The 12,540-nt window shown below is 33.0% G+C and overlaps 1 protein-coding gene across 1 annotated transcript in view; it reads right to left on the bottom strand.

Annotated features, from left to right (window-relative positions):
• Positions 1-12,171, bottom strand: part of LOC134270139 (deleted in malignant brain tumors 1 protein-like) — a 53,190-nt gene extending 41,019 nt beyond the window's left edge. The window contains exons 1-9 of the mRNA XM_062752317.1: positions 11,885-12,171; positions 9,860-10,001; positions 9,478-9,644; positions 9,251-9,392; positions 8,800-8,975; positions 8,577-8,718; positions 8,306-8,481; positions 8,078-8,219; positions 7,676-7,854 (exon numbers count right to left, since the gene is read on the bottom strand). Of these exons, the coding sequence (XP_062608301.1) occupies positions 7,676-7,854; positions 8,078-8,219; positions 8,306-8,481; positions 8,577-8,718; positions 8,800-8,975; positions 9,251-9,392; positions 9,478-9,644; positions 9,860-10,001; positions 11,885-12,167 (1,549 nt within the window). The 5' untranslated portion in view covers positions 12,168-12,171. The remainder of the gene's footprint in view (positions 1-7,675; positions 7,855-8,077; positions 8,220-8,305; positions 8,482-8,576; positions 8,719-8,799; positions 8,976-9,250; positions 9,393-9,477; positions 9,645-9,859; positions 10,002-11,884) is intronic.
• Positions 12,172-12,540: the final 369 nt, after the last annotated feature.

Genomic DNA, 12,540 nt, shown 5'->3' with positions numbered 1-12,540 from the left:
GTTTCACATAAGTTTTAACATTTCTGGCCCAATCGTTCTTAAGAAGAATATTAAGAGATGACACCAAAGGACAAGTCTCAATAAGGCTTACATGTATCTAGCTTATTCCCAGTTGCTCGTCAAAGGATCACTTCATAATAAATAGGGATCTGACCTATAGGACCGGCTTGGTTTTTCTCTACAAAAAGCTTGTCGATTTTCGTTCCGATTAATGACACTAGGCTGAATGCATTAAAAAATTTGTTTTTTCCTAAATCTTTTTTTCAGTGTGTGGAGGTAAGTGGACCCTTTCATTGATTTTCTGAGTTTCTTATCACCAAATGTAATAATCAATATCTGTCTTTACTTCTGATTGTGAATATTGGTAATGTCTCTGTCTCTGAAATTCTATTCTTTATGTCTAGGCTATTTATCCGTGGATATAATGTATACCATATAGACATGTCATTAATGTGTGCAAGTTGTATAGGTAAGTATAGGCCTACATGAAATCCAAGGGAGTACAGTTACTGATATATGTAGCCAAAATCAATGTGATTAAATTCTAAGGAATATATACAATTGAAATTCATCGCAGCTCAATGCTGCCAAGAATACCTGTATCAAATAACACAGAGTGAGTTCTTCCTGTCCTTGGAGAAAATGTGATCCTAGGTGAGGTTTGTTCCGCCTGACTGACAACACCACATTTGATTGTCACGATTTGATATCTCTTTAGTTTTTCTTATATCTATCAAAAATGGGCATACATATAGGATATACACAAGTCTATAAAAAAATTAAAATAGTCTTTGAAAAGGCGAAATTTAAAAGTGAGGTGCCAGGTGGATTCGAACCCCCGACTTTAAAAAGAAGATTTTCACGGTGTAAAACCAAGTCATATATCAACTGAGGTAGTTCGTCTATAAGAATAAAAGGTATAAATTTAAAGCAAATTTTCAATTATTTCTTATTTCTTATTCTTATTCTTATTCTTATTCTTATTCAATAATTTTCTTATTTTTTGTAGGTTTTTTATGAATTTGGACCCTAGGGCAGAGGTACCCCTAAAAATCCTATCTGAAATCATTCCTTACATCATACCCTATAAAAATATTAAATTTTATTTAGGAGCAGACCTGTCTTGAAGGACTTCTAGGCCAAATTCATGCAAAAATAAACGCTTTAATGGACAAAATGGTGTTTCGGTCAACTTCAGAGGTTTATTGTAAAGTTTTAAATAATAAATTTTAGGTATAAAAAACAAATTTGAAAAATTTCGACATATATACTGTAGAAAATAACAAATAAATATTAATATTTAAATATCACTTTTTCCGGGAAATTGTTTCCTCCTATAGGTCAATTCTTTTGTCACTGTGAATACATCCTTTCGAACATTTATTAAAAATTAAAAAATTGGCTTGTTTTACAAAGGAGTATTCTATTCAGTATAGAAGCGTGATTCCTTTTTATATCCTTAGTTTACTGGTGAAATATTAGGAAATGGTCATGTAATGTTCATATCTTAAAATAGTCATTCAGATTTAATGTTTTCCCACATTTAGGAATTTGCTATACCAGCAGAATGTTATATATATGTTAAATACAAATTCAGTAATTGATGTTGACAGTTTCAGACACGCCGATTTGTGTAATCATTTAGTTATGTAGTTTAGAATTAAAGCATTAAACCGAGCAGCAGTGTTTTCTGTTATAGGTGTCTAGAACACGGACAGTACATTGGCGACGAGGATAACAATAATGGCAAAGGCATTGCAGTTACCTGCACTTAATCCATTTGATGTTAATGGTGACCAGACAAGCGTTTTCCAAAGGTTGGATAAGTGGAAGAAAACCTTTGAATTTTACATAATGGCTACAGGAAATACGGATAAAGCACAAAAGGGCTTTGTTTCTCCATTCCGCGGGAAATGAAGTCAAAGAAATAATTGATACCCTTGGGGAGTAGGGAGATGATTTAGACGGTGCCAAAAAGAAATTAGATGTGTACTTCCAACCAAAACGGAACATAGCATTTGAGCGCCATTTGTTCAGGAACGCGGCACAAGGTGAAACAGAAAAAATGACAGTTTTGTGACTAGGCTGCGCAAACTGGTCGTAACTTATGAATTTGAGAAGCCAGGCGACTACATTCGCGATCAAATTGTTGAAAAGTGTAGATCGTCAAAATTAAGAAAAAGACTCCTAAAGGAAAAGGAATTAACTTTAAGAAATGCAATGGACATAGCCGAAGCTGGCGAAATCGTAGACGAGCAAGCGGACAGATTCCCCACTCCCCGTTAATAAACACCTCTACACGTCCTTCATTTGTTGAAGTCCCATTTACAAGTCGGAATAGCTCTGTCATAGTATATATAAAGTATATACGTGAAAATGAACACTTCTTTTCAATCAATCAAGTTTTACTAACAAAACTGCCATTTATGGATTATTATATAATATATTAAATTGGGGTAAAATGTAAGCAGAATTCGAGAGTAAGTGTGCATGGTTCTTCGATACTTTTCAGTTCGGGGAAACCAGGACACATGCTTGCCTATCTGACATCTAAAAAAAAAAGCATGTGCTGCTATTGCATGAAATGGATGGAGATAGTATTCAAACTTAAAAGTCTATTTAACTAATACAAATCAGGAGCAGAGCAAACACGGACTTATACATTATCAGAAGGGGATCAGGTGCCAAAGAGGATTGAGCATCCCTTGGCGAAATTATTTCATGCCCCTGCGTGAAATATATAAATTTGTTAGATCGGCAAGTTGGATCTCTGTGTTTTCTGAATGTTTTTTTGGGGAGGTCCGTGTTTGCTGTGCTCCTATTTTGCATTGTTTTTGGATTTTGATTTTGAATACTGTTCCTTATCTCCATATCCTTCACTGAAACACAATGTGATATAAATTTCATGAAAATTTGCATAGAATGAGAAAATTTGGAAATTGTCTTATTTTGATTTTGTGATTTTCTTTTGCCCTTTGTGTACCCTATAACCTAGAATTATGCTTACCATAATGATCTTCTTCATTTTTCAACCATGAACAAGAGAAAAATATTTTCTTTTATCACTTCTTAAATTGCTGTTGTACATGTAAATTTTTTATTTCCTATAAATAGCCTTTATAGAGAAATCTGGAAGAGTCCATATATTGTTCTATACTTACTTTTCACATCAGTATTACAGTCCACTTCTATAGCACCAGTATTACTGCAGTCTCCTAGGCCGATGGTTCCAAATTTACATCCAGCTAATGTTCTTTCCGCTCCAGTACACTTAAAACCTTTTATATACAGTTCACCAAATGTATTCCCACCTTGTCTACGGTTTACAATCCTACCATATCTACAATATAAGAATTGTCCTTTTCTTATATGCTTATATAATATTTCGATAATCTTTTTTCACTATGCAATTTTTGTGTATATGTATTTTCAATGATTAATGAACCAATTACATCGAAATAAAACTAAAGAATAACGGAACTAAATAACTAATGAACAATTTCATTGTAATAACACACTCAATTAGGAAATAAAATATAATTTTGAGAGTTTCATTGGGATGAAACATGAAGTCGGTCACGTGATCAAATTCTATAACGCCAGACGGGCGTTATAGTAGATTTAATCACGTACTTTATTTTTTATATTTATATTTTACTTTTATTCGTGTTACAAGGAAAAATAGACGCTATTTGGACATTGTTATAGAAATGCAACACAACGTAACTACGGCGTCATATGACGTCACAGTCAAGACTTTCTGATAGTCTCGTGCGGTTTGCCCAACGTCAAATTTATTTATAATGTCATATAAGGAAATACATTAGCAAATGTAAATATTGCCTATTGAAAAAATACATCAAAATAACACTCACATATAACATGACTCAACAACTAAAGAACAATGAAAAAAAACAACACGGTATACATGTATAACTTAATGAACAATATCATCGAAATGACACCAAAGTATGAGGTAATTCAAAAACTAATAAACATTGATATCGAAATAATACCAAAAAACAACGTTACTCCGTTAAGAATAGAGACCAAATAATTTATCTTTAAAAACATAACAAAGCTTTCATGATAGTGTTGTATAAGTCTTTAAGCTTTTCGAGATTATATTTTTATACAATTTTAAGTGGGTCATTTTCGAACTACTTTTTATATCGGGGATTTTTCGAAATGTAATCAAATTACATCGCAAAAATCACGTGAGAGAGAAAGGTAGAGAGAAAGAGATTTACCCGGAGTAGCCAAGACTTCTGCAGATGACCTCTGATTCCATGAAACCCCAACTGTCTTTACAAAATCCAATCCAAATACCTTTGATAAGTACCTCTGGATTGACTACGCTGTTATTCGTTGTAGAATTTTCGTTTTCTATTCGAATTATGTCTAAAAAGAGTTTTGAAATTAGTGGTTAAGTAGCATCATCTCTCTTTCTCTCTCTCCAAATCTCTCTCTTACCATTAGTGGTGTTGTAACAAACAACTCCTGCGTGTCTACCATTGTTACAGACGTTGGTTCTGCTTATGGATCGTACACATTCGATCAAAGAATCTTCATTTCCATTACAGTTAATGTTGCTCACAGCCATTTGGTCCTTTGTCTCTCCAAACACAGAGGATGAACTTGATAAAGCCGGGATTCCTCTACCAAAATATTACCATAAACTTTAATCACAGTTAGGGTTTAATTAAGGAAACAAAAGAGAGAAAATTTATATAGATTTCCATCTTAATCTGTAATCATGTCCGAGACTTTTTACAACAAAATGAAATCATCAGTTTATTTTACATGGTAAGAAATTAGTTCAGCATTTACAAAAAATCTATTGCATTTCTCTTTTTAGCACTTATTGTGCACCATGTTTAGCAGACCTATTTTTTTTTTTGGTATTTAAGTGAATCTGAAAACTTTTCAAAACTATTGCAACTTTTTACGGGAAAAGAAGAAAAATTTTCTTTCTTTGGTCTTAAATTAAACATTTTGATATATCAACGACATTTTATTAATTGATAATATTTATTTCCATTCCTGTGTTGAATCGATATATCCCTTTCAGCTCAAAATAGGATATACCACAGAGTCTGACACATCTTTTTATATTCAGATATTCAAAACTAGTAAAAGACTTAAATGTCAACCCAAAACTAAAACTTGATAATAAACGTGATGGCTCCAATTTTTCCTATCGTCAACTTAGTTCCTTTGAGATTATGTCTCCTAGTTGATTTCATGCGGAAGAGCATGTCTATACTCTACTCCATGTACGGTACTAAGAATTTCTAAATCAAGGCGAGATGTTGGCAGCATATTGATTAAATAAGAATACTAACAGTGTTGTTTAATTTCAAAATTTCATAAAGGCTTTGATCGATACAGCTAGTGACATTGTCGGCAAATAATGTCTTTCATGAAGGCAAATGTTGGCTGCCTTTTCTCATTACCGTTAATTTTACTGAATTGTCAACGTTTTACCCTCGATGGGGGTGAGAAGAGGAAGGCGCGCGTGACCGGTCGACACGGAATGCTTATTTCATTTTGACACCTGATTTCACCTCTGATTTTTCTAAGGCCCGAGTTTGTTCTATTCTTTAAATTTCTATTGCTTTAATCAACTTTTGAGATTGATTCCTATTTAAAAAAAGGATTTATAAAATATAGTTGATAATAAGAAGTTGCATTGAATATAATGTTTGATTACCCTGAATACCCCAGTCCTCTACAAGTCACATTAGCATCATTTGTGTCCCACATATTGCTGCACACACTTTGCCATTGTCCAATTAAGAAAACCTCCACTCGACCTTCATGTACAGAGCTACCACTTATCATTCGTACTAAATCTGTAAAAAAGCAAATGATTATTGATTTAAAAGATAAAAAAGTAGTAGATAAAGCCCAAGGAAAAGACTGAAATGTAAAAATATTTTTGCTAGTACCAGGGTATTAGATTGATTAGTTATATGTCTTTTACAGGAATACTGCAGTATATATCTCATTAGACGGTGAAATATATGGACTTACCATTTTCTGAATGGTAGCAAACAACTCCGGCGGCCCCACCACTACAGCTGCTTGATCCAATTGTAGATTGTCGACACTTCAGCAAGGAATCTTCCCTTCCGTTACAATTTATACCACTCAACCATATCTCACCACCGCCTTCTCCAAACAGAGAAGATAGGACCGGGAGCCCTCTACAGAAAATTTTGAATCAATATTTACATGTACATGTGTAATGTATAATGATTATTGCTTACTGTAACAAATTTTATAAACCCTCTACATCTTGTAGAACAGATTACGTCATTTGTCTCTTTTAATTTTTTTTTTCCATATAAGAGTGTCTTTTCGGCTATTAGACATTATCCGTTCATTTATTAAACAATTTAGTCGGTGAATAGTCATCATTAAGTAATAATTTAGTACCATATCAAAATCGTCGAATTCGTATTATTACCTTGAAATGATAAGTTATATCTAATATCAGTACATATAAAGTCATATCCTAAAATAATCTAAAATTACAAACAAACATTGGTAAAAATATTATACTAGTATTCTGAAGATGGCTTTGGAAACACGCTATTTTATCTACTATTTTGTTGGAGACTTTACCCTGAATATCCTAAACTTTTACAAGTGACATCAGCATCCGTCTTGTCCCATCCTATGTCACAAACATTCTGCCATTCACCATTTATCAAAACCTCGACGCGACCTTCGTCTGCAGAGCTACCATTAACTATTCTGACTGAATCTATAAAAGAATCAAATAATAACGACAAGAGGATGTTTGATTTGTTAATAAACATACATTCAATGTAAATGAAAAATTATCCTTTTGAAATACCATTTCCATTGTGGTAACAAACGACCCCAGCGTGTCCACCATTACTACAGCTGTTAGATGCAATTACTGACTGAATACATCCCAGTAACGATGGTTCACCTCCATGACAATTTCCTGTGGACAACATCCATACTGATTCAGGTCCCTCTCCAAACACAGAGTGGGAAACCGGGAGACCTCTGAAAAACAAGGGTCGTTGTGGAAGTGATTTGGAGGAAGTCGACTCTTACATATTTTTTATTTGAACATTACATTTTCTCAGACCAAACAAACTTTTAGGAAACAAGAAAACTGCACGAATCTCAAAGATATCCAGAAAAGGAATACAGAAACATTTGATGCAACGCTTGATTAATACATTGCAAAAATAGATTAAGGTAAAAAAAAAAAGGCGCTTTTTTCTTGATAGGCTAAGTGTTTCAAAAATTAAGAGAAATTACCCTGAATATCCAATACTTTTACAAGTCACATCAGCATCATTTTTATCCCATCCTTTATTGCAAATACTCCGCCAAAACTTCAACTCGACCTTCATACTCAGAACTACCATTAACAATTCTTACCGATTCTAAAATCCAAAAATTGCAATTATCCTCGAGTATTTTATCATATATGTATAGATTTTGTAAAGTTAAGGAATTATAGTAAAAATGTATTTAAGATTCAGATCTTCCTCATTTACTGATAATTAATTATCGCATTTGTACCCAAGCTTCCAGATGCATTTAAAAAATGATAAGGGCAAAGAATGAGACGCTAATTAAAAAGCGTTCACATATGAGTACAGCTAAAGTTGCCGGGATAACTTACCATTTCCTGTTTCATAACAAACAACCCCAGCGTTTCTACCAGAAGTACACACATCAGACCCAATTACTGATTTCGTGCAGCCTAGTAGAGACTGTTCATATCCCCAGCAGTGAACGCTGTTAAACATCCATATCTGACTAGGACCCTCTCCAAAAACAGAAGACGCGACAGGAATACCTCTGCAATATCACCAAAATGATGACATACGTCAAGAATTTATAATTAGTCAACAAATCTACCTAGAAACCTTTATGTACAATTTACCATTGTAAATGTATAAAACTTTTAAAATTTTTGAACTTTTAAGTTATTTACATTTAATAGATTTTATGAATTTCTAAATTATTTTTATTAAATATTTTATTAACATCAGTTTTAATTATAATATGTCTACTAGGACACCTTGTATATCCAAGACTCTTGCAAGTCACTTGGGCATCACTTTTGCCCCATCCTCTGTCGCATACACTTCTCCATTGACCATTTATCAGAACTTCTACTCGACCCTCATGAACAGTGCTACCATTAACTATTCTAACTGAATCTATAAAATTACAAATAAAAAATGGATAAATCAATTAATATATCAATCTTTGAAATCTTGAATTATCAACTGTTCTCTTAACTCACCATTCCTTGTGTTGTAACAAACCACTCCAGCTGTATTACCATAACGACAAGTGTTTGATCCAATCACTGATTGTGAGCACTCAAAGAGAGACTTTTTATTTCCATAGCAGTTCACTCTGTCTAACCATGTCCGGCCACTGCCTTCTCCAAACACAGAGGAGGAAACGGACAAACCTCTTTAAAACAAGAAAAGATGGAACCAAATATTTCCGAAAAAAAGAAGAAAAAAAAAGAAGAAAAGAAGATGAATTAAAAAAGAAAGGAAATTTACCCTTTATATCCAAGACTTTTACAAGTTACATCAGCATCACTTTTACTCCATCCGTTATCACACACACTTCCCCACTGGCCATTAATCAAAATTTCAACTCGACCCTCATCAACAGAGCTACCATTAACAATTCTAACTGAAGCTGAAATTGAATTTCAAAAAAAATCTTATATAAAAGTTTAGTATATCCTAAAACAAAGTATACTTTATTGTTTTTACCCACCATTATTCGTAGGATTACATACAACTCCAACGATTTTTCCAGCATTGCACCTGTTGGATCCAGTTACCGAGTCTGCACACTGTAACAGAGTACCCTCATTCCCATTGCAATTAATGCCATTGAGCCAAATGTGTCCATTACCGGATCCGAAAACCGACGAATTCACCGCAACACCCCTTTGAATCAATCCATAAAAATTAAAAAAAAATACGAAACATGCGACACGTTTCCTGCCATTTATCTTGATATCTGGTTTGCAAGAATTATAATGGAGAATGGAAGTCAAAAAGCCTTGAAAACATTCGCAAAGAGTCAAGCAAACGCAAATTTCTTAAATTGACACGAAATCTCTTTCTGAAATGTTATGAGATCAGCGAATTAATATTTTACGATGAAAAAATATATTCAACAATGAATCTCTTGCAACTTAAAAGACATGATAAGATATTACCAAGAATATCCCAAGGAGCGACAAGCGACTTTGGCATCATCATTATCCCACACTTGATCACAGACAGCACCCCACTTCCCATTGATAAACACCTCAATTAAGCCTTCGTTTGTAGAATTTCCTTTGGATAACCTGACATGGCCTGTAATGTAAAATCCAAAACATCAAGATTACTGCCTTAAAATCCAATCTAGAGGTTATAATATTTGTAAAATACATTCACGTACGATTAGGAAGAAAACAAACAACTCCGGCATCTTCTGAATGAGTACAGGTGGCTGTGGTTGAAAGAGGACAGTCGAGAACATCAGTTTCAGCACCACTACATTGTAAATCTAAATGGACAGTTCCTGCTCCTTTTCCAAATACTGCAGTTGAAACTGCAACACCTTGCCTTTTAAATATTGAGTGTAAAAAATACACCTTGTGAGTTGCTGATAACCCTGACTTTAAATATGTAAAAACAATGATAACAGTTAATAATTCAAATCTTTGACGAGTACTCTTAAACGGACACACACACACAAACACACACACACACACACAAACACAAATAAATAAATAAAACATTGATTTATTATAAACATATCTAATCAAGAAGACATTCACCTATCTAATCCAAATAGTTGTTTACAGACCACATTGGCATCATTAGAATCCCAGCTCTCTACACACACCGTTCCCCAGACTCCATCCTTGTAGACCTCCACCCTTCCTTCCCCTGATGAACGTCCATTTACAAGTCGTAAACCTTTAAATCAGGAAAGCATTGTGTAGCAATAACCTTAAACATATGGTTTTATTGAAATTCAAATTTCTCGTTAAGGGTAATTAATACTATGCGAAATAAATATTGTTGGATTTCATATAAAAAAAAAAACAATCAGAATGAAAATTTTACCTGTATAAGGTCTAGATATATGGGTTTTTGAATCATGATTACGGAAATGTTAATTTTCAAATTTCTTAATTTTTAAAAAAATAAAGACAGTAATGTAGCATACAGGTAGCTCAAATTTTATTGCATGCGCAATCGCAACCAGGACCTTCCAGTTATGGAACTGAACTGAATTATATATATATAATTATATATAACTGAATTATACATTGAATTGAAAACGATCATTCCTTGTACGTTAATGAATTATAATTATACACTAATTAAGAATTTAACAATTGAGTCTTAGAAAAGATTTCTATAACTTGTTTGATGGTATCCTATGTCAAGCCCTTTAACTATTTACATGTATTCATAAAATAAAAAAATCCTTTCAGTAAGAGAGGCATCTCTCTAGCATTGAGGGATATCTCTTAAGTTTATAGAGATATCTCTTTGACTAATAGAGATATCTTTATACATTAGAGAGAGATGTCTCTTTAAATAAAGGAGATATCTCTTTTTGTAAGAGAGATAAGCTAGAGAGATATCTCTTTAAACGAGAAGAGATCTCTCTTAAGATAAAGATATATCTTTAACAAGGTTAAACGAGATATCTTTCTTAGTTATAGAGATATCTCTTGAAATTTTCAAAAAGAGATATCTTTCTAAGCTAAAGAGATATCTCTTTTAATGAAAAATATATCTCTTTTCCAGTGATCATTGAAATAAAATAATAAATTCTCAACTTTAAAACGATAGCGAAACAAGAAGTACTGGAGTAATTAGAGTTTCTGGAATAATTTCACTGTTTTAAGAAAAAGACTGAACATGCAATGCCCAGAATAATTTATGTACTATGTAGACAAAAATGCTATAAATCCCATGTTTGAAACGATTAACATACAATAATGGATACATCGTTGATCAAATGCTAAAAGTTTAACATTAAGGAAAACGAAAGTAAGCATATTTATAATCTCAAATGCAATGGACCGAATTTTCTAAGCTTATGAAATAATCGACTATTACAAATATGAAATTTAGTCAAATCTTAATAACTTGTCATGTTTAGTAAAGCTATAATATGGCATATTTTAGGAATATATCAAAATTTAAAAAAATACTGACGAAGGGTATCTCTTTGCAATTAAGAGATATCTCTTTTTGCTTGAGTGATATCTCTTTAATACACTTTTGAGAGATATCTCTTTCACTACAAGAGATATATATCTCTTAACATAAACTAAGGGAAATATCTCTTTTACTTTAAGAGATAACTCTTTAACTTGGAAAGATAAAGTAAACGAGATATCTTTCAGGATGAAAGAGATATCTCTTTAACGTTCAGAGATATCTTTTTTCACGAAAAAGATATCAATCAAGGAGAAAGAGATTTCTATTCAAGCTGAAGAGATATATCTCTTTTATCAAAAGAGATATTTCTCTAAGTATAAGAAATATCTCTTTTAGTTTATGAGATATCCCTTTCTCTTAAAAATGAAATATCTCTTTAAGTTGGGGAATATCTCTATTTTTTAAGAGATATCTCTCTAAATTGAGAGATATTTTTGTAATTTTAAGAAAAATTTTATTTTCCGAATAAAAAGCAAAAGGGCAAGCCATTATAACCCATCAATACTTTTCAAAGGGGTGAAGAACGCTCTATCTTTAATCATAATTCTTGCAATTGTAATCAAAACACTCTTTCGTTTGCTAAATAGGTTATTCATACACAGGAGACAGAAAATCCCTACCTAGTTTTTCAGTTCCGCCAGGAACAGTATACTGCATATTCTCTATTTGTTCGGTAATTTCTTTCTTAAAATTATCCAGCTCCATCTGATATGTAAGCATCTGAGTCTCCATCATGTTAAAATGAGACGTTATCACTTTCCTGGTTGCTGAGTTAAACAGAAGCTCTAGCTCATCTGTATTAGTCAATGGACAGTTGCCCACCGGTTCATGTCCACCATGTAAGATCTGACTGTCCACGTTCATCATGGTCAGTATCACTCCCAGAAGAGTAGCCGTGTCCATTCTAGATAGATAAAAGAACAAGGGACCCATGGGCCTTATAGGTCACCTGGGCATATTGTAACAACTTTCAAACATTTGAATTTGGTTCGCGTTTTAAACCAGAGGCCACTTCATTTACAATTTTGAAAGAAACATCGTGCCGCTGCTCAAAATAACTATACATTAAGCATGCTTAGTTTGGTTACCAAATACATGTACCTATAGGCAGAGTAGGGGGACAAAATTGCATTTAAACTAATCAATAATCAATGGGCCATGAAATTCTCAATTTTGGATGTGGCGCCCTCACTCATCATAACTTCACATTAAGTTTGTTTGTTTAATACCCATGAGCAGTGAAGAAGAATTTCAAAGAAAGAAATTGCAATTTCAG

This window comes from Saccostrea cucullata, unplaced genomic scaffold (genome assembly GCF_032062105.1).
Source record: "Saccostrea cucullata isolate Sc308-1 unplaced genomic scaffold, CSIRO_AGI_Scuc_v1 ctg4865, whole genome shotgun sequence".
In the NCBI taxonomy this organism is placed as follows: domain Eukaryota; kingdom Metazoa; phylum Mollusca; class Bivalvia; order Ostreida; family Ostreidae; genus Saccostrea; species Saccostrea cuccullata.
The sequence above is the reverse complement of the archived record's forward strand: the minus strand, read 5'-3'. Positions and strand labels throughout refer to the sequence as shown.